The following is a 25439-nucleotide window of genomic DNA, read 5'->3' on the forward strand; positions in this document are numbered from 1 at the left end:
CCTATTCATTGTGGGACGAACAATGTTAGGGCATGAATACCAGGAGGCAGAGACTGTTGTGGGCAATTTTGGAAGCTGTCTCCACAGCCTGACCTCTGATCCCCAGAAATACATGAGCTCTCACATGTAAAATATACTTGATCATCTCTCTGAGGTCCCTAAAATTCTCATCGTAAAATAGGAACAGCTCAAAGGCTAACTATCATTTAAATCAGGTCCAAGTACAGATAATGCCTCTCAGGTATGAATCCTCAGGTACAATAACCTCTAGATACAAAGACATTGAACTAAAGCGTACTCAAGTTATTTGGCCCCACACACTCAACATACAATGGTGGAACTGGCATAGAATAATCACTATCGACACTCCTGTTCAAAAAGGGGGAAATGAGGCACTCAGGGGTTACTGGTCCGTAATTACTCGAGATTAAGCCAGGCAAATGGAAGTTCTCTGATTAAGACTCAATCTTACATCAGTCCAGGGATAAATACTCAGGCCTCTGGCCCTGCCCTGTGGGTTCTTGATTCTGTTGAGTCATCCATTTTCCATAAAAAGTACCCTGCATAGACATTGGTCTATCCAATATGATACAAGTTCATTCATGTGCCTATGTGGTTCTTTTATTTTTACTTTGAACATGGACTGTGTTTTATTTATTTCTTTCTTCAACTTTTATTTTAACTTCAGAGGTACAAGTGCAGGATGTGAAGGGTTGTTACATAGGTAAACATGTGCCATGGTGATTTGCTGCACAGATCAACCCATCACCTAGCTATTAAGCCCAGCATCTATTAGCTATTCTTCTTGATGCTCTCCCTCCCCACACCCTACCCTCTAATAGGCCCCAGTGAGTGTTGTTCTCCCCCATGTGTTCTCATCATTCAGCTCCCACTGATAAGTGAGAACATGCAGTGTTTAGTTTTCTGTTCCTGTGTTAGCTTGCTGAGGATAACGGCTTTCAGGTCTATCCATGTCCCTGCAAAGGACATGAACTCATCCTTTTTATGGCTGCATAGTATTCCACTGTGTATATGTACCACATTTTCTTTGTCCAGTCTATCGTTGATGGGCATTTAGATTGATTCCATGTCTTTGCTATCGTGAATAGTGCTGTAGTGAACACATGCATGCATGTATCTTTATAACAGAATAATTTATATTCCTTTGGGTATACACCCAGTAATGGGATTGCTGAGTCAAATGGTATTGATACTTGCAGTTGCATTGTGAAGTTCTTGTTATATGGTTTTCAGTTCCATCAGTCGGTTATGTTCCTCTCTAAACCAGTTTATGTATATAAACTGGTTATGTACCAGCTCCTGTATTGTTTTATCATGATTCTTAGCTTCTTTTCATTGGGTTACAGCTCAGCAAGTTTATTATTGTCCATTTTCTGAAGCCTACTTCCATCAATTCAAATATCTTAGCCTCAACCCAGTTCTGTGCCCTTGCTGGTGAGGTGTCATAGTCATTTGGAAGAGAAGAGGCACTCTGGCATTTTGAGTTTTCGTTGTTTTTGAATTAATCCTTTCTCATCTTTGTGAGCTTATCTACCTTTAATCCTTGAGGTTGCTGCCCTTTGAATTAGATTTTTGTTAGGTCTTTTTTGTTGATGCTGTTGTTTTCTGCTTGTTTTTCTTTTAACAGTCAAGCCACTCTATCATGGGGCTGCTGAGGTTTGCTGGGGGTCTACTCCAGACCCCAGTTGCTTTGGTTTCTCCCATACCTGGAGATATCACTAGCAAAGGCCACACAACAGCGAAGATGGCAGCCTATGCCTTCCTCTAGAAGCTCCATCCTGGGGGGTACTAACCTGTTGCCAGCCCTCATGCAACTGTTGGAGGTGGCTGGAGACCCTTATTGGGAGGTCTCGCCCAGTCAGGAGGAATGGGATCAGGGACCTGCTCAAAGAAGCAGACTGGCTGCTTTTTGGTAGAGCAGGTGTGCTGCGTTGGGTGGGATTCTTCCTCGTCTGGATCACCTGTATTCTCCAAAGTCAGCAGGTTGAAGTGGCAGAGTCAACCAAACTGGAGAGGTGGCAGACACCCCTGCTCCCCAGGAACTCGGTCCCCAGGAGAGATCAAAGCTCTGTCTTTAGAACCCTGCCTGGAGTACCTGAAGCCCCCACAGAAAGGTCCCACTCGGTGAGGAGGAATGGATCAGGGTTCCACTTAAAGAAGCAGTCTGATCACAATCTGGCAAGGTAGCTGTGCTGCATTGTGGGGGACCCTTCCTCATCCAGACCATCTGTATTCCCCAAGTCTGCAGGCTGGAGTGGCTGAGTCCTCAGAACCACAGAGATGGCAGCCACCTCTCCCCCCAGGAACTCAGGTCCATCTCAGGTGGACTCCAACCCACTGCCATTGGCTGGCTGGGATGCCAAGACAGTGAGTCTTAACCTGTGAGGTACTGTGGAAGTGGGGTCCACAGGACGATGCTCTTTGGCTCTCTGAATTCAGCCCCCTTCCTAGGGATATGTACAAACAGATTTCCTGCCTTTCCAGGGATCCCAGGGCCGGAGTACTTAAAACTCCTGGGTCTCTGTGTGCCTGAGTGGCTGCTCTGCCAAGACTCCACATAGCTTTGTGTATCAGACCCAAGGCCCTGATGGCATAGGTTCACTAGGGTATCTCCTGATCCACGGGTTGCAAAGATCCATGGGAGAAGTGTGATTTCCCAGGCGAGGTTGCACAATCACTCCTTCCGTTGCCCTCCCCCACTTTCACCCCTGCTGCTTTTCATTGCTCTCTGTGGCTCAAGTTGCTTGCCTAGTCAGTCTCAATGTGAGAACCTGGATATTTCAGTTGAAGGTGCTGAATTTAATATTCCTTTTTCATTCCACTCCGCAAGTGCTGCAGACTGCAGCTGCTTCTAATTGGCCATCTATATGATTTTCTATCTGAGAATAAGCCTGAGTAGACGTAAATGTTTAACAGGTGGCAAAAATAATTTGCAGCTAAATTCCTCCAGGGCATTAAGTATTAATTAAACACAGATGCAAGTTAAGTCTTCTTCCTATAGTCTATTTTTACCTCTAGACTCTACAATGAAGTTTTAATTAATCCTTCATAACTTAAGGTTTTACTAATCTTTGGAAGCATTTTCCCAAGTAGGTTTTATTTCTTTATAACAAAACAACACTGTTAAATATAAGAAAAATTTTCAACTTATCTCTAAGGTACCAACTACCTGAACGTACTCAAGAAAAGATTTTTATTTTATTTCTCTCAGTTCATTCTATTTCAGAAGAAAAGTAAGTAATAGTTCTGCTTTTGATCTCCCCAATGCTACAGGTATATAATCTGCTAACTGTAAAGGATCTTACCAATTTTCCTGACAACGTGGACCAGCAGGAGGAAGAACAAGGACACTGCCCCCATCCTTTCTTCATTCGTAATGGAGCCTTCTATGTTCCCTTATCAAGTAATGATGAAGCAGATATTTATAGCTTCCTCAAGGTAAAATTCTCACTACTTATTAACATGCTGGCTTGTGATTTTTTGAATGTAAATAAAACTCTGTATCTATTCATAATCTTAGTGATTATGTAGACTTGCCTCTCCATTTTTCAGCAGAGAACAATGAAGCCAATAAAAAGGTTGAAGTCTCTGTCAGGATCACATAGAAGTTCAGTTTGTGAGTCAAGGCTAGATCTAACCTCTGCCTGTTCATCCAGATACTTTTTAGTTATATTTAGGGTTTTCTTGCAAACTAAAAAGTAATAAATAAAGAATAAAATCTTAATAACCCATAAGTTTTATAATTTAACCACTCTATATTTACTGTCAAGTGTTTTGCCATAGAATTAATATAAGGTTACTGGAATTACGTAGGGCAGTCTCTAAGGATAGTATGTTTTATATATTCTAATCAAGCTTACAAGTTGATTGAATTATTATTTTTTTCCAGGGGATGGGATTGAAGGTGTTCACTAACTCGAAAATCCGAAAACCAAAGTCGTGCTCAGTGATCCCCCCCATGTCTGCAGGAGTAATAGGTCAAGGATACTATAGAGGTGAAATTTTGCTTTTAATTTTATTTCATGTCCACCAATATTACTATGCCAAAAATGCTAAAATGAAATAATGTAGCCCTATTTCCATTTTATACACACAAACAAACCAAGATTCAAATTAATTGTTTCTTGCTGAGGGGACTTAGCTGGTGATAGCCAGAACTGATCAAGGATTATTTTTTAGATACATCAGATACTTCAGGGCACAAAATCAGATAAAATACAAGATTCTGATGTACCACAAGAGAGGGAAAATGCTGACAATGGAAGGAGAGAATAATTCTGATTATGGAAACAGGAAAGACATTCATAGGGATGCTGTATCTTGAAAAACATAAAGAAGGACAAAGGGCTTCACTGGTGACAAGAAACAATGTGAACATCACAGAAATATCTCATAATCCATGGCCAAACCCACTACTCAAATACAGCAGCCTTTTTCAAGACCCTTCAACTTATTAAAACATCTGTCTCGTCACCAGATCTACTTACACTGAACATTATCCAGCCATTTCTCATCCCTCTCTCATGAATCCAACTCCCCTTTTCTCCAAAATATTCCTGATGTTCATCTGCTAACAAATATTTATATGCTCGGATTGGAAATTAGAAGTCCTATATGTGAAGTGGGTGTGTCACATCTCCTCTCTAAGCCTCAAATCCATCGTTAATAAATTGAAGGAATTTGACTAATGGCTCTTCAAGACCTTGCAAATTGCCCAATAAGATAATCAAATATAATGTACCAACACAAATTAAGAACTTTGATTGTTTAGCATTTTCCATGTTCCTTGGCATTTAAGATTAATATCCATGTTTAAATGAGCTTTATTATTAAGAAAATGGCACCTTTTCAAGGGCCATGGACTGTTTATCTCTAAGTATACCTTCAATGATAGCACAAATTTCAAAAAACTTCTCAAAAATGGTAAATATGATTTTGTCATGTAACTAAGACGTTATATAAACAATGAGAATAGAGAATAAGGGAAAGGAAATTAGCCATGATATTTACATAGAACAAACTTCAAGTTTAAACCATGGAGGTTTAAGGGGAAGGAAATGTTCTTGAATTTATTAAAACTGAAATTGGGGGTATATAATAACACTCAGAAAAAAAAGAGCTTCTAAAATGTGTGGTGAATACGCAACAGGGATTGAAATTAGTAGCTATAAATGAGTCAGGTATATGAGGAAATAAAAGAACTAAGAAAACTGAAATATCTTGTGAAATTTCTGGACAATAAGTTCAACAACATGAAGCCATTTCCATGACTATTTGGGAAGTCATCATGCACCCTGAAAGTGTTTAATGCTATAGAACAGTACATATGAAGAAGATCAATTCAATAGCGTTGGTAGGACCTAAAAGAGAGGACAAGTGAAAGATAATAATTAAACTAAACAAGGAACTAAAATTATACTAGACAATGAAAGACATGGCTAGTACCTGAAACTACAAAAATTAAGAAGTTACAAATTTTAACTCGTGTGTTCAATATTTACTGACATAGTTTCTGGTTATATAATGAACATTAATAACAAAACTATTCAACTATATGAAGGTTATGTTCTAATGGGCACAGAGAGAATATAAACAAAATAAGCAAGTAAATTATATGACTCACTATAAGTTCATAAATACTATATGGAAAAATTCAAGTAGGGAAGGGATGTTGAGACTGAAGGAAGTTGAAGATTTAAACGGGAGGGGGGTGGTCAGTAAAGATCTTACCAAGAAAGTGAAATTTGAGCAAAAACTTGAAGGAAGACAACAAGCCATGTGACTCTCTGGAAGATGAGGGTCATAGTCCTAGGAAACAATATCAATAATAGAAAATACTTATGCAGTGCTTTCTATGCTCCAGGAGATAGATAATAGGGAGATAGATGATTGATAGATTGGTAGATTTGATAGATCAATGGATGGTTATAGATAGATGAGTTTAGATAGACTTCCTTAATTCTTGCAGTAGCCTTATAAGGTAGGTATTTTTAACACCATTTTTCATACAGAAAAAACTGAGGCCCAGAAAGGTTAAATAACTCAGCCACTAAGATCTTATAGCCAATAAGATGTAGCATGCGGTAGATTCAAGTCAGGGAGTTTGATTCCAGATCTCATGTTCATAACCTCCTCACTCGTCTATCTCTCAAAGGCTTTGAGGTGAGAGTATGCCTGAAATGCTCTAGGCAGAGAAGGGAAACCAGTGTGGTTAGAACAGAATGAATAAAGTGTGAGCAGTTGGAGAGAGAGATCAGAGCAATACTCGAGGCCACATTGTGTGGGGCTCGTAGGTCATAGTAAGGACTTGACTTTTATACTATGTGTGAAATAAGAAGGTTTTCAGAAGAGGGGTGACATGATCTAATATATGTCTCAATCACACTAGATTCTAAATTAAAAGAAAATATTCAGGGTTTTTTTGTTTTTGTTGTTGTTTGCTTGAAGGTATTAAAAGTCAAAAAGTATTACAAAGCTGGGTTGAGCAGCCCTTTTTAAGCCATGAACAGAAAATTTCATTGAAAGTATTTTGAGATCAGCAACGAAACAGAGTATGAGTGGCTTAGTCCAGAGTTCAACAAAGTTTCATAAAGTCAAATGGGAAAAAGAAGCAAGAAAAAAAAAATAAGCTTTTTGTCATGGGAAACTGATTCAAAGGCATTTACTGTAGAGATTATTAGTTGTGGAATGCAGAAGAATAAAACTTTGATACAGAGACTAAGACAGGATACATGGAAAGTCAAGTTGACAGTAAGAGTAGGAAGGATATAGCCATCGTCCTCTGAAGGGAGTTGAAATAACACATAATGCCATGGTTTGTTAACTGCAATAACTGGAGAGGTTGGAGGGCCCTTGACATATCCAACAGAAAATGGAAAATAGTTCATTTAGGTGTATCATCCTTTTAGATATTTCAATATTTAAGATAAGAGTGAAGACAGAGAGGACAGAACATCAGTGAGAAATCAGAGTCAGAAATCGTTACCTCTTGGAAGGACATGGGACAAGAAGGTGTATGATATTCACTAAAGAAATTACTACTGATGCTTTTTTCAGTGGAGAAAACTGTTAGGGTGAAATTGCTAGAAATATATTTTTCCTTATAAGTATTCTTTCACAAAGTATTTCTGAAATATCAGATGGGATACATGGGAGGGAGATCTTAACTCAAATTCAATTAGTAAGCATAATTTCAGGCACAACATGGACAAAATTGCCTACATGTCTAGCTCTCTGCCCTCTCACATGGGTAAATGATTTCTTTGTCTCAACTACACAGGCATTCCAAATGGAAATATCTGTTTTTGACATCTGAATTGTTTATTTCAGATGTCAAAAAATAAGTGGAATAAAATCTAATGCTCTAATCTTATTCCCCAGAGAACAACAGTTTTGCAAACTTCCATATAGTACACAGAATTTAAATCATTAAATTCTGTTCACTCCACTGGTAATTCCACTTTCAGTATAGCAACCATTGACAATGCCTAAAGAGCATTTTACAATTCCTGCTGAGATTCTCTAAGAATGAAGCAATACTGTCTCAACTTCAAAACTGGTCCTTCCCCACAAAACCCATAGAGCTGTCTCCAAGTGAGCTTGTTTTCCAGCTTCCACTCACATCAAATTATGTTATGTCTAGGATACATAGAATTTCCACCTTTGAGAAAGACTCCTTTCTTTTCAGAGAGTGAGGGATCACAAAGTATTTCCCAAGTTCTACAACTTCTACAAGACTTTTAGGACAGTCTGAGCAGGAAAACTGAAAATTTGTTCTCTGACGTCTGATGTGTGCACCATGAAATTAATGAACGTTTTTCCCTAACTAGACAATTTTCTCTACTTTATTAAGTTTAGGAGTAGCAGGGAGACCATATCCTGCTCAAATGAACGCCTATGATATGATGCCTTTAAATAATGAACAAAGTTCAGGGCCAGTCCCTGAAACGGTACGAAGCTATTTTCCTGAGACTTGGATCTGGGAGTTGGTGGCAGTGGAGTAAGTAACTTTACTTTCCTCCATTTGCTGAGGGGAGGGAATGTGGTTCCTCCAACATTTTCAATTCTAAGATAATCCTTCTGAAAAGTTCTGAATAATTATCTTAATCTCTTTTTAGGATAGACCTAAGTAAAATGCTGCAATTGTATAGGCTTATTAATATAATTGTCTCAGTGCTGAGCAATTCTAAAATAAGTATTCCTGATACCGTCAAATAGTAGACATGAGAACTAAAATATTCAGTTCTATATGTACTGCTTAATGTCATTCAGAGAGCCTTCTGTAAATATCAGGGCTGGAGCAGGGACATAAACAAATCAGGCTACATTAATCCAGTGGTCTCATTGGTCATGATTCTTAAAAATGCTTAGTTATGGGATTACACATTAGCAAGGGAAGTTAAGGACCAAAATGAATCGCAATTCAAATATTTTTATTCCAAGTACAGACATGCGGAATATGATCATTTGTTGATAAGAGGGAGAGGTACCATTTAGTGGCTTTCGTTTTCCCAACTCTGATCCCAGGACATAATCTAGTGTTCACACGCATGCACACACCCATATACCCTTAAGTGGATTCAGTTCTTGACATTAGCTTTATGCATCTCGATTCTCACTTGAGGAAAAGTGGCTCACATTCATTATTTGTATTCTTCACTTGTCCTCCACCCCAGCTCATCAGGTGTGGCTGAGGTAGGAGTAACAGTCCCTGACACCATCACCGAGTGGAAGGCAGGGGCCTTCTGCCTGTCTGAAGACGCTGGACTTGGTATCTCTTCCACTGCCTCTCTCCGAGCCTTCCAGCCCTTCTTTGTGGAGCTCACAATGCCCTACTCTGTGATCCGTGGAGAGGTCTTCACACTCAAGGCCACGGTCCTAAACTACCTTCCCAAATGCATCCGGGTAAGGAAAATGAGGGTGAAGAGGAAAGGTGGGTAGAACAAAAGATTCCTTTGATCAGTCAGCTCCTGATTCTGTTCCTGAAACTAAGGATAATTCAAGGAATTGTGTGTGAGCACTGTGAATAATTAGTGCTATGCAAAGCAGGACATGATCAGAGAGATAATACAATGATATGTGTGCTATGGGTGCTTAAACCATGGCTCTCTAAGCCACTCCCTGCTTTTTTATTTCTTAGCACATGCAGAATTCTTTGCTACAAGTTAGGTTTTATACCAGGAACATTCTTGAAGCTGACACACAACTCAGCTTTCTCAATTCCACGACTGTCATTCTCCAACCCCTCATCTCAAAATCTCCACAATATATAATTTTAATTTATCTTATAGCACGTATCTCTTTGTAAATTATGTAATAGTGGTTGTATATAGATCATCTTTCTTGTAACACAATATCCTCAAGATCGGGAGCCTCTCATATACCATTCCCCATGTTTTATGTCTTGTATGGAGTAGACATGTGATATATGTTGTAAGAAATAGGAGAAGAGAGGGAGGAAGAAACAGTCAGAAAATCTACATAGCAGCAGATAGTACTCCCTAGGGCAATATACAATCACTGCTTTTCCCTTTCATCTGCTACTGCCAAGTCTGCATGTCCGCAATCTACCCTAATGCAAATGCCAGATCCTCCTAATACATAACCAGCCTTGATTTGTATCATTGCCATTTCCATGCTTCTTAAAGCATGGGTGAATCTATATGACATACATTTTTCTTACAAATCCCAATTTACTGCAGCATCTCACCCTTGGCCCCAATTCTACATGTTCATGTCTTTCCATATTCTCATCATTTCTGTCTCTGCCTCACATGGGCTGATAGGTCAGTGTGCAGCTGAAAGCCTCTCCAGCCTTCCTAGCTTCCCAAAATACAAAGGGAGAAGAATCCTATTGTATCTGTGGAAATGAGCGGCAAACCTTGTCTTGGACGGTGACTCCTAAAACTCTGGGTGAGTGACAGTACCCAAAAGGGCCTATCAATCAACAAGGATGCTGGCTGTCTGAGCACTTTTTTCATCATATTCTCTGTTTTATTTGCCATAGATATAATTCTATAAAGTTAATATTTTTTCCTATTTCTGTCCACAATGACTTCCTCCCACTATTCTCACCCAAGCTAGTCCCCATAATCACTACTCTTGGACATTGGCTACTCAGTGTACATTAACCTTGTGGGGTTTTTTTGGGGGGTTTTTTTCCCCTTATTTTCTATTCTGGCCAATTGTAAGTTTAAGGTGTAGTCCTTAAAGGTGATTGGACTATCAAAATGGATACTCACGTCTTCAATATTCCTTGTTTTAGGGAATGTGAACTTCTCAGTGAGTGCAGAGGCAATGCAGTCCCTAGAACTCTGTGGAAATGAGGTTGCTGAGGTCCCTGAGATTAAAAGAAAAGACACAGTCATCAAAACCCTGTTGGTGGAGGTAACATATTTTTGGGAGTCCCTAACAACTGAAAGAATGCAACACTGGGCGGTCACTCTTGAGACAACAAAGAACCATTCATATCATGCTCACATAATACATCCTGTAAGACTAATGGAATTTCCTATCCTAAAAGCATTGCAGCAGACATTGCCAGCTATTGTAAATCTTTTTTCACAAACTATTTGGGTGCAATTTCTTGATCTCCACCTCTTTCCTAAGATTCACGTATCTCTCATGCTCATTACCTTTGATTCACTGCCCTTATTATCTCTTCCCATTTTCTCTCTACCACCCTCCTTTGTTCTTCAATGTTTTATGGATTTGTAATAATTTAATAACAAGTAGGATGTTATGTTCTCACTTATAAGTGGGAGCTGAATGATGCAAACACATGGACACATGGTGGGGAGCAACACATATGGGGCCTGTCTGAGGGTGGGAGTGAGAGGAGAGAGAGCATCAGGAAGAATAGCTAGTGGATGCTGGGCTTAATACCTAGGTGAGGAGATGATCTGTGCAACAAACCACCGTGGCACACGTCTACTTATGTAACAAACCTGCACATCCTGCACATGTCCCCTTGAACTTAAAATAAAAGTTGGGGAAAAAAAGAGTAGAATGGTCAACATCATTCACGTAAACCCTACCCATCAAAGAAAGGAATCTATGGTTGTTCTCTTGTCACCAGGATGTTTCTATCTTTTCTCCTTTTCTTTCTTTTCATCCAAGGCTGAAGGTATTGAGCAAGAAAAGACTTTCAATTCCATGACCTGTGCCTCAGGTAAGAGTCCATCCTCATAATCACAGTGGGATCAAAGCCACAGAGGGTATAAACCTCAATGCATATTTATACATTTTATCTCCCAGTTTTCAGCGTGTTCCATTAAAGGCAGCATAATACTAAATATTTCTTTATGTACGTTTTACAGACGAAGACATTGAGCCCAAGAGAGCAAGTTAATGTGACTCAGGTGGTACAGACAGGACTCATACCTGGGCTTTCTTGGTTTACACGTAGTTATTTTACCTGGATAGCCCAGTGGCTGCTCACTGACAAGCCCAGCTGCAGAAGCCTAGAGTGTCCCAGGACGAGGTAGAAAGAGAGCAGGATTGGCCGGGCGTGGTGGGTCACATCTGTAATCCCAGCACTTTGGGAGGCTGAGGCGGGAGGATCACTTGAGGTCAAGGGTTTGAGACCAGCCTGGCCAACATGGTGAAACCCTGTCTCTACTAAAAGTACAAAAATTAGCCAGACCTGGTGCCAGGCGCCTGTAGTCCCAGCTACATAGGGGGCTAAGGCACGAGAATAGCTTGAACCCAGGAGGCAGAGGTTGTAGTGAGCCGAGATTGCACCACTGCACTCCAACCTGGGCGACAGAGTGAGACTCTGTCTCAAACAAACAAACTACCAACAACAACAACAAAAACTAAACAGAGCAAGGTCATGATAAGTTTGAATCCCAAGAGATAGTCTCTAAAACAGCTGCTGACAAAACATATAGCATTTTCTACCCATCTCACTACAAATGAGTGTTTTCCGTGTCAGAAAATAATTTACATTTAACTTCATCATCTCATTGAGAACTAGTTCTAGCTTTTATACAGCACTGCCACATTATTGGTTCTATGTCCAGAGTGTATACAACACTGTATTTGTCATTTGAGAAGGGCTAATTTAAGGTATATTCATGTTATCTATTTATAAACATGGGAATCCATTCAAATATTATATAGAGTAAGGGAGGCAGTAAAATAACTCGTATTATTATGAGTATAAGTCTTAATATTGCTACGAAAGAGAGCGATAGTTCCCCCACAAAGTCTCAGACTTCTTTTAGAAAGCTACTGAGCACAGCAATGCAAAACATAGTTAAGTGAAGAGAGGAAGGACCCTGGAAGTCACACAGGGCCAAAAGCAATTAGACTGTTAAAGGTAATCTCATCATTAAATCAAATTCTTATTCCTAGAACCCAGAGTTCCTCAAGGAGATATAATAACATTACTGCTCACTCTAATAATAAAATAACCACAATAATAATAATTGCTGACGTTCATTGAAATTCAGTATGTTGCAGATCCTGTTCTGAATGTTTTACATGTATTTTTTCCTCAAATCATCACAATTTACCCAAGATCACAAAGCGGGGCCAGTACCATATCCAGGCAGCGTGGCTCTGAAGCTCTCACTACATTATAATCGCTAAATTGTATTGTAATCATAGATGTCCTCCTTTAACATGGGCTGTCTGTTTCTAAAGGTGCTGATGTGTCTGAGCGGCTGTCCTTGAAGCTCCCATCCAATGTGGTCAAAGAATCTGCCAGAGCTTCTTTCTCAGTTCTGGGTGAGTCACCTTCCATTTAGTAAACCTGGGCCAAAAGAGTTGCCACTGTACATCTTATCTATGTATTTGTATTTGAATTATCAAGTTCTTGATAGCTGCTATTCTTGTTAGGATCCTGGAAATCACACTCTGTGTATAACTTATCTCTTACCTAAATGATAGACTCTGAACTTAAAAGCCATTTTTATGAATAATGTTGGCTGCTTATGAACTGAAATTATTCTGACATCTAATCTTTCACATTCCCCAGGTGACATACTAGGTTCTGCTATGCAAAATATACAAAATCTCCTCCAGATGCCCTATGGCTGTGGAGAACAGAACATGGTTCTGTTTGCTCCTAACATCTATGTCTTGAACTATCTGAATGAAACCCAGCAGCTGACGCAGGAGATCAAGGCCAAGGCCATTGGCTATCTCATCAGTGGTACGTGAGACAGAGAAAAATTTACTTTGTTACTCTAATGAAACTTTTCCCAATGAGGCTTCAGTTATATCATCAAATATTAACCCACGATGACCATTTTTATGAAAACAGCAATCTTCCCACACTCTAACAGGATGTTGTGTTTTGATATATCCGTAACATTCACAAAACTATGGCAGATTACAGGACGTTGTAAAACGTCCATGGCTCCTGGATGCATCAGCCTGCACATATGGATGGCCTGCCTTTCTTTAATGCTTCATGAACCATCTGTAGCCCTCCATTTCAGGTTACCAGAGACAGCTGAACTACAAACACCAAGACGGCTCCTACAGCACCTTTGGGGAAAAATATGGCAGGAACCAGGGCAACACTTGGTAAGAAAGAAAATATATTCTGAGTTTCAACTATGAGTTCAAAACATGCACATAGATTCCCTGTCTTAGTCCATTTTCTGTTGCTTATAGCAGAATACCTGAAATTAGGACATTTATGTTGAAAAAGAAATTTATTTCTTATAGCTGTGAAGGCTGATAAGTCTGAAGTCTAGGGGCCGCATCTAGTTGAGAGTCTTCTTGCTGGTGTGGACTCTGAAGAGTCCCATGGTGATGCAGGGCATCATATGATGAGAGGATTGGATGTGCTCAGTCAGGTCTCTCTTTCTCTTCTTTCACTTTCTTTGTTTTACTTTGTAGAGTCTGGTCTAGCATCTCCTCCTCTTCTTATGAAGCCATCAGTCCAACTCTCATGACAGCCCTTTAATCTAGGAATGGATTCATTCCATTCATGACAGCAGAACCCTCATGATCCAATCACCTTTTAAAGGCTCCACCTCTCAATACTACCACATTGGGGATTAAGTTTTAACGTAAGTTTTGGTGGAGAAACCATTTCTAAACCGTAATGTTACCCTATTTAATTATTATAGCTACCCTGCAAAGTGAGAGTTATTCGCTTCATTTTACAGAGGAGAAAACTAATATTCAGTGTAGATAAACAAATGTGTCAGGAGCAAACATCTAATAAGTGGCAAAATTGAAAACAGTCTTAGGTTGACTTTTTTAATCCAAAATACCCAGACCCTCTTCCTTCTCATGTTGCTAAGAGAACATTATAAGTTTGTAACTTGCCCCCTTAAATTGTTGCTCAGCACTAAGAGGTGTTAGAAAAATTCTAGAAAAAACCACAACATGATAGTAAGGTATGACAGAGCATACCTTACTACCTTCTACTAGATGATATCCTTTCTCTCTCTCTCTGTAGTTTTGCCACACAGGCAAACACAGGAAAAGAAAGTGGAGGGGCAGGATAATGGAGGGAAATAGTTACTGAAGCAGAACACTAGAAGTTAGCTGATTAGAGTTAAAACTACAGAAAGTAAGCTGAGAAATCTATGAAAGGAAATAAATGCATTAAGCCCACAGTATAAAAGCAAATACCTTAGTTAACCAACCAAGAAAATTAGAAGGAGCCTGAATCTCTAAAGTGGCATAGAAATGCTTTAGGAAGCAAGGACAAGTTGGTAACGGATTGAACAACATGTGGCAGCAAAAAAAGAAAAAAAGAAATTTCCAAGTTAAAAGAAAAAGTCTCCAAACTCTCAGTAATAGCTGATTGACTTTCTTGGGGGCGCACTGTGATGGGTGAGCCTATGTGTACAAAACAGAGCAGTGAAGTGCTCAATGAAAACAGCCTCAGCACTGCATTTTTCCTCCCGCTAGGCTCACGGCTTTTGTACTGAAGACTTTTGCCCAGGCTCGATCCTACATCTTCATTGATGAAGCACACATTACCCAGTCTCTCACGTGGCTCTCCCAGATGCAGAAGGACAATGGCTGTTTCAGGAGCTCTGGGTCACTGCTCAACAATGCCATAAAGGTGATCTGTTCCATGAACTTCTGACCCTATGACACATCAATATAACATCTCCCAGGGGTGAGGGGAGGAAGGAGGCACGAGGAAATTGCAAAGATGAAGTCCTGGATGATGTGGGAAGGCATCAGGGAAAGAGTATTAAACCTTCTACAGAGAAGGAAGAAACTGGGCCAGATGCAGTGGATCACACCTAGAATCACAGCACTTTGGGAGGCCAAGGCAGGTGGATCACTTGAGCCCAGGAGTTCGAGACTAGCCTGGGCAACACAGCAAGATCCAGTCTCTACAAAAACACATTTTACAAAATTAGCCAGGCATGGTGGCCTGTGCCTGTAGTTGCAGCTACTTGAGAAGCTGAGGCAGGAGAATTGCTTGAGCCTGAGAGCTTGAGGCTGCCATGAAGTGTGATAGTGCCACTGCACTCCAGCCTGAGCTATAGAGCAAGACCCTGTCGAGAGAGAGAGAGAGAGGCAGAGAGAGAGAGAGAGAAAAATGGTATACTTTGAATGGGGTTGTTACCTTACCTGATAGAAACAGATACTGACGAGGGTTTCCATCCAACAGAAGAGAATAGACTAACACTTGGCATTGGAATTAATCGAATCAACGTTGTATTCACAGGGAGGCGTGGAAGATGAAGTGACCCTCTCCGCCTATGTTACTATTGCCCTTCTGGAAATTCCTCTCCCAGTCACTGTAGGTACCAGCTTAATCTGATTCCCTGCCATGAAAACTGGAGACCTGCTGTCTGGAATGCCACCCTGCTAAGGGCTGAGTCTCAAGTCTCTTTTGGTTCAATGATGAGGCATTTCTCAGACGGATAAGCTCTTTGGTTGATGCATTAAGAGGGATTTACACTTGTCCAGTAATGCCCTTAGACTATGCATCAAAGCCAATCCTAAAAACAGGTTCTCTAGTCTTATTCCTTAGAATTGAACTATAAAGTGAAGAGATTGAAATATTTTTCTATTTAAATTTGATGAATATCTAGCTGTCTGCCTATCTGTCTGAAATCCATTAATAACATGTGACTGTCAATATCCAGCTCTCGGCTCGCAGACCCTCTGTTCACCCTAGTTTGACAAAGCCACCTTTTTGCCTTTACAGCACTCTATTGTTCGCAATGCCCTGTTCTGCCTGGAGTCAGCCTGGAATGTAGCAAAGGAGGGGACCCATGGGAGCCATGTCTACACCAAGGCATTGCTGGCCTATGCTTTTTCCCTAGTGGGAAACCAAGATCAGAGTAGAGAAATACTGAACTCACTTGATAAGGAAGCTGTGAAAGAAGGTGAGAGCTCTTATAAGTGGGAGCTGAACAATGAGAACACATAGATACAGGGAGGGGGACAACACACACTGGGGCCTGTCTGGGAAGTGCAGAGAGTGAGAGCAGAGAGGATAAATAACTAATGCATGCAGGACCTAATAACTAAGTGATGGTTGAGAGGTGCAGCAAATCACCATGGCACACCTATGTAACAAACATGCACATCCTGCACATGTACCACAGACCTTAAAATTGAATTAAATTAAAAATAAATAAATAAATAAATAATAAAAGTTTTTTTTAAGTGTGCAAAAAAAGGTGAGAGCAAACAGCCAATGGTACCAAATTTCCATTTCCATTTACACTGATTCTACAAAAAGAGGAGAAATATATTCCTGCTGAAATCCACAAGTTTCATTTGTAATTCTTTAGCCAAGTCATACATTGTGAGATCAGAGCACCTCTTATAAAACTATCTTCTCTAGCTAACACGGTGAAACCCCGTCTCTACTAAAAAAATACAAAAAACTAGCCAGGTGAGGTGGCGGGTGCCTAGTCCCAGCTACTTGGGAGGCTGAGGCAGGAGAATGGCATAAACCTGGGAGGCAGAGCTTGCAGTGAGCTGCTGAGATCTGGCCACTGCACTCCAGCCTGGGCAACAGAGCAAGACTCCGTCTCAAAAAAAAAAAACAAAAAAACAAAAAAACTATCTTCGCTGGGATTGTGTATGTTAATACAGAACGGAACATAATAGACGTAATGCTGCTGATAAACGTGGAATTTTATTTCTACTTGCTAAAACCAATATAATAGACAAATATATTCATTTTCTCATTATTTCTGCCTACTTACTTGAATGAAAAGAAGTATAACAGCTCTTCCACACCCCCTATACCCCCCACCCCACGCCATCCTGGCTGCACCATGCTCGCTTCATGCTCCGGGCTCCTGCTAAGCTAGCGCTGCTGTAGTCTCCTTTCAGCTACCATCGTAATTATCTACCAGGATCCCATCAGCCACGCTGACATGTTCTCTGACAGTTACAAGATCCAGAGATGGAGGAAGGACTGTGCCTGGAGGTGGAGGGGAAGATGGTCAGTAGGACAGAGGGTGACATTGATGACTCACTTATTGGTGGAAATGCCTTCACTGAGGTTTCCCAAGGCGAAGGTACTGGAAGCAGAGTAATCACCGGTGTTGATGTTGTCAAGAACAATCACATGCAGGAACCAACCTCACAAAAGAAGCCTACAAGAAGAACATCAAAGCTGACATAAAATCAAAGACAAACTTAAAGAACAGAGACCAGAAGGAGTAAAACCTTTTATGACAGGAGCTGCAGAACAAATCAAGCACACTCTTGCTAATCTCAAAAACTACAATCACTTCACTTGATCTTAGCCAAAAGGTCAAGAAGCAATAAAATCTACCGGTTCTTTATTAGTGAAAACAGTAACTCCTATAGCATGGTGCCTCTGCCGGACTACCGGGAGGGTGGTGTGACTCCACAGAAGATTTTCCATGGTTTAGAAATGGAAAAATGTTAACAAATTTGGCAGTTACTTTGGATGTATCACCTGTCATCATAACTGGCTTCTGCTTGTCATCCACACAACACCAGGACTTAGACAAGTGGAACTGATGCCATCTTGAGATCTTCGTTTGTTTTGACCATGATTTATTTGGAGCAGAGGCATTGTTTTTAAGGAAAAAAAGTCAGAAAGGTTGTCTAAAAATAAAATGCATTCAAACTCGTTTGAAAGAGTGCTACATAGTTTAGTACATATTTAAACTCAATCTATCTTGTAGTGTTCTTGGAGAAACTAGAGTCTGGTTGTAGACCACTATTAGAAAGAATACGACTGCCATGAGATAACTTCTACAGTGGAAACTATATCTGAGGCTGAAGTACAAAAAAAAAAAACAAGAATCAAAAGTTTTAATTCTGAGTTGAATTAACGGGAAAGAACATGCTTATAGAAGTGCCAACATTTGAAGTGGGGCCTTATACATTTCATCACCTACAATGGAAGTAGTTAACTCTGGAAGAGGTTACCAAAAGAACAAAAAGGGACCGATGCAATTGAGGAGAAAAAAAAAAACAGAAAGAAAAGAGATACAACAAAAAGAAAGAAAACTCAATAACATTTTCAAAGTATTTTTATCTCTATTTGCCATAGAGAGCATCACAAAAGTCATTTTAGGTTTTATATTCTAGTCTATACTGCAATTCTCAGGAAATATCACAAACAATGAAAGAACTCTGTCTACCACTTTTCCCTTCCATCAGTCCAACTAAAATAACATTTGAGAGATTGGTGAGTATGCTCTATGCTTCTTCCTCCATCAACCTACCCTACCTTCATCCCACAGGACGAAGTTCGGCATAAAAGTGTGAGTTAGTGAGTTTTAGGAGTTTATGACAAAGAAGAACTTGCTTCTCCTGTATTATTTTCAGCTCCATGTATTATGAATGTGCATTCTCTTATTTACCAGTTATAATTACTTATTTGTGAGTTGCAATTATCTCCTGTTTCTTACCCTTAAGACAACCTCGTCCATTGGGAGAGACCTCAGAAACCCAAGGCACCCGTGGGGCATTTTTACCAACCCCAGGCTCCCTCTGCTGAAGTGGAGATGACATCCTATGTGCTCCTCGCTTATCTCACAGCCCAGCCAGCCCCCACCTCTGGGGACCTGACCTCTGCAACTAACATTGTGAAGTGGATCATGAAGCAGCAGAACTCTCAGGGCGGTTTCTCCTCCACCCAGGTCAGTGGTTCCCAAAGAGTCTTCTGCTCCAAGTTCACTTGGCAATTGGGAGGCTTAAAAGTAGAACAGTTAATAGAAAAGAGAAGGCAATTATTAAATCATAGAATAAGTATCTAGGAATATTTGAGGACCATGGGAATTTAAAGGAAAGACTTAAGACATCCTCCACAACAATTTTCACTAAGCCCTATGTTAATATGTTAGCAACACGGAGACTTACAAGGAGCATCTTTACCCTCTAAAGCCATGCTGTGGTCATTGGACACATTCTAGACCAGAGTTTTTCAGCATCAACACTATTGACATTCAGAGCCACATCATTGTTGTAAAAGGAGCTATCCTCAGCCTTATAAAATGTTCAATAGCATCCCTGGCCTCTCCCCATTAGATGCCAGTAGCACCCCACTTCCAGTTGAAACAAGAAAAAATTTCCTCCAGTTGGGAATCAACGTTCCAGACATCTTCAGAATCTAACAAGAAATCCTCTAAGATGTATCCCCCCAAAAATGTGTAATTAAAAGCACAGGGACTAAGTAGAATCCATTTTGATCTTTTCGGAACGAGAAGTTTCATTTCAACTACTCCAAGGAACTCAGCCTCTTCACTCCTTTCTCCTTTCCCTGAGAGTGCTCTTCTTACTTTCTCTTTAAGTTGATCTTTTTTAAGCTGAAGCTCTTGAAAATTTATTTTTCTAGCATAATTCTAAAAATATTTTATCGAGAGTATAAATGATTATATTAAACATCCAGAGTGTCTGGCTTTTCCCTCCTACCTGTCTTCTTTCAACAGTTAGGATCTACATAGTGAAACTTTTGTTTTTCAGAGAGATTAGGTAGGGGAAATAAAAACAAGCTAGATGAAGGTAAAAAGAAACTCAAGAAAGTGCAACTTGTCTGGTACCATTTTTATGTATAGTATCCCTCTTCCATCTAACTGGTCATCAATCATCTACTTAAAAACGGTCACTATTTTTGTCTTAACTTCTTAGTTTTAGATCTATTCTTTGAAGGACATATCCAAAAGGACTATCGATGAAAATAAATTGTGAAATTAATAAACATTATTAGCCTTTTATTTCATTTGGAGAAATTGCAGCATGATTTTGATAATGCCTGAAAGGCAGAGAAAAAGGAAAAGCAATTAGTGAAGATCTACTTTAGGAGTAAAATGTCAGCTTCCCTCATGGCAGGTTAACACAGACTTTGGAGGAAAATTCCAGACACCAAAAATTTACTCTTCGGGATGGTTGTCCACTCATCTCTTCCAGGACACAGTGGTGGCTCTCCATGCCCTGTCCAGGTATGGAGCAGCCACTTTCACCAGAACTGAGAAAACTGCACAGGTCACCATTCAGGATTCACGGATCTTTTCCACAAATTTCCAAGTAGACAACAACAACCTCCTGTTACTGCAGCAGATCTCATTGCCAGAGCTCCCTGGAGAATATGTTATAACAGTAACTGGAGAAAGATGTGTGTATCTTCAGGTGAGGCTCCAAGGTTATATGGGTGAGAGTCAACTTTAAACTTGCCAATTGAAATGGAAACTCTGTTTCTTCCTTCCTGAGAAAGTAAAGGGCACCTCCGGAGACATTAAATAATGAGGAAGTGAGGGGTCCCAGAAAAAGAGAGAAACTGATAGTGTCTTTGCTGTTTCACAGACATCCATGAAATATAATATTCTTCCAGAAAAAGAGGGCTCCCCATTTGCTTTAAAAGTGCAGACTGTGCCCCAAACTTGTGATGGACACGAAGGCCACACCAGCTTCCAGATCTCACTGACCGTCAGGTAAGACATTCTGACCTCATCACCTGATCTTTGGCCCCAAAGCAACTTGGAATTACCAGAAATTAATAGTCCATTTGGAAGCTATGTTATTAGATTAATATAATTTAGAATTGATATATCTATAAATGAATTTAACCTTTTATCATTATGACGTGATCCTTTCTCTACTAAAAATATAAAAGTAATTTACACTAAATCACGAATGAACCATATACATGAGGTGTGTAAAAACCATAGATATGTTAAAAATGCCAATTAGCAAGATTCACTACCAAAGATTTTGATTTGATAGTTTTGGGGTGATGCTTAAACATCTGTAATTTTAGCAAGTGGCAGATCTGATGTATATTCATGTGTCCAATGTCAATGTTGCACATGTCCAGGGAACACTGACCTTTGTAGAATATTGCTGGGACAACGTATTGAAGACAGACAGGCTTAAGGTGATTCTTGAAAGCAGAAATTTGGCTTTCTATTACGTATAAAACCCTAACTTCTTTTTTCCTTGACACTACAGTTACACAGGAAACCGTCCTGCTTCCAATATGGTGATTGTTGATGTAAAGATGGTATCTGGTTTTATTCCCCTGAAACAAACAGTAAAAATGGTAGGTGTATTTTAATCCTAATAGACCTCACAGAAAAGTATGTTCTGTATCTCCAAACTAAGACCCTACCAATATCAAAACCATGTCAACATCATCCTGCCTCGAAAAAAAATATTTTCCCCAAACCCAGGAAGTAAATGAACTATTTATTTGGCCCTACGCTAAGGGACATATATGATACCAGAGAAATGCACAAGGAGTCCCCACCCTTAGGCCACTCATAGGTTAGTTAGGAATTTAAAGCACATGAGCACAAAACAATAAAACCACCCAAGAAAGATAGGATATGGTTTAAATCCCAAACTGACTGACATGCACTAAAAGTTTGGGAAGGGAAAAAATCAACGTGAACTAAACTTATCAAAGATGCCAGAGGATCTAATGTGTTACTTGGATATTGAAGAATAGTGGAACTCTTGACCTGAAAACAATTACCTTTCTTCTCTTCAGAGAACGACCATTTGTCCCTTATTACAATCTGCTCTAGATCTCACAGCATTCTCACATCTGTTCTCTAACTTTCTGAGTTTTCCAATTCTCTCCAGCTTGAAAGATCTAGCTCCGTGAGCCGGACAGAAGTGAGCAACAACCATGTCCTCATTTATGTGGAACAGGTGAGGGCTCTGACATCCTGGCTGAGTCTACATATAGGTCGTCTTTCTAAGTGAGTCTCCCCCTTAGAATAGTAAATAGTCAGTAATATAAGGAAAACAATCATTAGCAATGTCCTTCCAGAAAGTTTCTCTATTCCAAGAAGAATAAGAGGGGAAATCTCCTTTGAACTCCATGTAGTGTTCTGTTCTATTTTCAATTATGTTAAAATTGGAATATGAATATTTCCATGAAATTTAAAGTATAAAATCAATAGAACAAAAGACGTACCATGTATTCCTTTTGTTTTAAAGACCTCACTCCCCAACAATATGAATAAATATTAAATTTGAAGTGATAAATCAATAGGACTAAAGGTTTATCATGCATTCCTGTTAAAGACCACCTCCACGAAATGAATAAATATAATCCCAGTGGTTGACTAGTGATAATATTAACATTCTAAAATGTCACCATAAAATGTGGATTTTATGAATATTTTCAAATAAGACCATAAAACAAAGAAAATGTTTTATGTATCCAAACAGAAAGAATACTTTGTGGTTTTAATTACAGGTTGTATGAAACCATGTTTCTCCAGCTTAGAACACATTCACATAGGCCCAAAGATTTAATCTCATATCAAGGGACTACAAAATAATAGGGTTGTCTCAATTGAAGAAAATCTGTGAAAATTTGTTGACTGTAAATAGAGTTCCCCAGGATGCATTCTAAAACCCCTCTTGACATCCACAAATGTCTGCTCACCTAAAGACACTGGTAAAAAAGAGTCAAAGAACAATAAGAATATGTTTTGTTCATGAGAGAAAGGAGGCTTTCTAGGTTATTGATTACTCCCACTTTTCGTTTTAGGTAACGAATCAGACACTAAGTTTTTCCTTCATGGTTCTGCAAGACATCCCAGTAAGAGACTTGAAGCCAGCAATTGTTAAAGTCTACGATTACTATGAGACAGGTGAGTGAGAGAAAAATGACACAATTAATCTTAACCAGAGCCAAGAAATGGATCCTGTTGTGACAGTTGATCCTGTTCTTCGCCTAGTTAGTCAACATTAATCTTTTGTTTCTTTCCTCCAAGATGTATACTATGAAAATGACTTACTACAGTCTGGCCAACATAGTGAAACCCCATCTCTACTAAAAATACAAAAAATTAGTCTGGTGTGGTGGTGTGCACCTGTAATCCCAGCTACTTTGGAGACTGAGGCAGGGAATTGTGTAAGCCCAGGAGACAGAGGTTGCAGTGAGCCGAGATCGCGCCATTGCACTCCAGCCCGGGTGACAGTGCGAGACTCTGTCTCAAAAAAAAAAAAAAGAAAAAAACAAAACAAAACAAAAAACATTTACTGAACAAATTTATCAATTAGTGTTTTTTGAGTCAGAAACTGAAGAATTTAAAAAGAATGATAGTATATAGTCATTGCCTTCAAGTAGTTTAGAAACATAGGTAACATAATACAGATGAAAAGATTATATAACAAGCAAAGACTATTCATGACAAATGAGTGTTAGTGAGCTAAGCAATAAGTTTGAGAGGCAAAAACAGCACAGAAGGCTGGTGTTCAGGAAGAACAAACAGGAAGAAAGATCTGATTTGGATCCTAGAGGATGAATGCAATTTTAGGGGTCTATAAAAGTAGGAGGAGTGTTTCAAGCTGGAACAATAATCTTAGAAAAGGAATTAAGGGAGCAAGCTGAACAAAGTGAATAGAAGCAGAGAGGTCATGGAAAAGAGAACTACAGATTAATGCAATTATGATCATCTTCCCAAGAATTTAAAATTTGAACATATGCTGTCTGAACAGGCTTCTATCTGCATTTCTGGTCTCAGGGAAAGAAAATATAAATATGCTAATGATCCTGTTTAATTCTGGTCTATTTACATGAAGTTTTGACAATTCTGATAGGGCATGCTTTTCTCCAGTAGTAAAGTGACTAGACAGATTTACCACGGTCCCTAGTTCATAGATCTTTTGTTTCTTCCTTCACCCAATGTATCTTTCAGATGAGTCAGTGGTTGCTGAGTATATCGCCCCCTGCAGCACAGGTAAGAGGTCACAGCTTATGACCAGTACTAGAATGGCATTAACCCACTCTCCAAGAGCCCCTACATTTTAAATTCTCTATGGTGCTTTTCCTACATCTGAGACAATCCACATGGCATGTCCTCACACCGAGACGAAACTGCGGCATAGCAAGCCTATTCTGTAGCGGACTCTCCAATTTCAGATATTCACTCCCAGAAAAGTCAATAAGCTTTGTTTATTTGTAGGACACCTATCTCTAAAAGCAACATTTCACTTCACAGCTAATTGGGCTTCCTTCAAAACAATGGTCAACTAATCACACCCCTCAAACCAAATCTAGCCTTACACTTAATTTTGTAAATGAAGCTTTATTGGCACATAGCCACACTTATTATTGTCTATGGCTGCCTTTGTGTGCTGATTAGTCATGACAGACCACATGACATATAAACCTAAAATAATTACCATCTGGCCTTTCACGAAGTTTGCTGACCCTAGTAAACTCATTCTGTTGCCCACACTCAACTGAATGCTCCTCAGGAAACCCTACAACCTTCTTACGTTTTTCTTTTCTCCATAGATACAGAGCGTGGAAATGTTTGAGGACCATACAGGCTGTATATTTTGCTGGATTCTCTGTCCTATACATTTACTTAGAAGGAATGGCACTATTTGTCTCTATAAAATAGACACTAAAAAGGTTGGCTGAATAAATATGTATTTCTGGTCAAACTATCATCATTCATTCTTCAGACATTAATAGCATGTTCACATGATGAGTTATATTATTTCAAATACTATTAAGATTACAGTTGTGTAACATATTTGCTTGTATTCCAAATGTGGATATAAAATCAAATCAAGGATAATTTTAAATAAAGTTCTAAGAGACATTAGAAAAAAAAAATGTTCTTTGGTCTAGGAGACTTTTACTTAGAAGCTAAAGGCAAAAGTATGTAGTACTGATTAATAATTAGGAAGGCATAAATATTTCTTGAGAAAGAATATCCTAAGCAAAAGCATCAAAAACTGATTTGACCGGAGGCAAAAATGATTGGAGTAAATGGAGAATATGTTGGAAAGAGGCAGTATTGTACAGTGGTTAAATTCTAGACACTAGAGCCAAACTGCCTAGGTTTGAATCTTGATTCCATCTCTGCCTCACCAACTAAGTCACTAGGGCAGTTATGTATTTATTTATTTATTTTCCACTATCCCTTCCCCCAGTGAGGGTTTCTTTCTTTTTTTTCTTCAACTTTTATTTTAAATTCCGAGGTACATGTGCAGAATGTGCAAGTTTGTTACATACG

At 39.4% G+C, this 25439-nt stretch overlaps 1 protein-coding gene and 1 pseudogene across 1 annotated transcript in view; both read left to right on the top strand.

Annotated features, from left to right (window-relative positions):
- Positions 1 to 24864, top strand: part of LOC111526638 (PZP alpha-2-macroglobulin like) — a 54790-nt gene extending 29926 nt beyond the window's left edge. The window contains exons 16-37 of the mRNA XM_023192439.2: positions 3295 to 3459; positions 3911 to 4016; positions 6497 to 6500; positions 7874 to 8020; positions 8697 to 8925; positions 9807 to 9933; positions 10286 to 10407; positions 11140 to 11191; positions 12670 to 12753; positions 13004 to 13180; positions 13470 to 13557; positions 14902 to 15058; positions 15677 to 15751; positions 16163 to 16343; positions 18871 to 19094; positions 20362 to 20580; positions 20755 to 20882; positions 21400 to 21490; positions 22036 to 22104; positions 22955 to 23057; positions 24108 to 24149; positions 24710 to 24864. Of these exons, the coding sequence (XP_023048207.1) occupies positions 3295 to 3459; positions 3911 to 4016; positions 6497 to 6500; positions 7874 to 8020; positions 8697 to 8925; positions 9807 to 9933; positions 10286 to 10407; positions 11140 to 11191; positions 12670 to 12753; positions 13004 to 13180; positions 13470 to 13557; positions 14902 to 15058; positions 15677 to 15751; positions 16163 to 16343; positions 18871 to 19094; positions 20362 to 20580; positions 20755 to 20882; positions 21400 to 21490; positions 22036 to 22104; positions 22955 to 23057; positions 24108 to 24149; positions 24710 to 24732 (2613 nt within the window). The 3' untranslated portion in view covers positions 24733 to 24864. The remainder of the gene's footprint in view (positions 1 to 3294; positions 3460 to 3910; positions 4017 to 6496; positions 6501 to 7873; positions 8021 to 8696; positions 8926 to 9806; positions 9934 to 10285; positions 10408 to 11139; positions 11192 to 12669; positions 12754 to 13003; positions 13181 to 13469; positions 13558 to 14901; positions 15059 to 15676; positions 15752 to 16162; positions 16344 to 18870; positions 19095 to 20361; positions 20581 to 20754; positions 20883 to 21399; positions 21491 to 22035; positions 22105 to 22954; positions 23058 to 24107; positions 24150 to 24709) is intronic.
- Positions 17319 to 17869, top strand: LOC111526639 (annotated as a pseudogene).
- Positions 24865 to 25439: the final 575 nt, after the last annotated feature.

Source organism: Piliocolobus tephrosceles, chromosome 10 (genome assembly GCF_002776525.5).
Source record: "Piliocolobus tephrosceles isolate RC106 chromosome 10, ASM277652v3, whole genome shotgun sequence".
Taxonomy (NCBI): Eukaryota; Metazoa; Chordata; class Mammalia; order Primates; family Cercopithecidae; genus Piliocolobus; species Piliocolobus tephrosceles.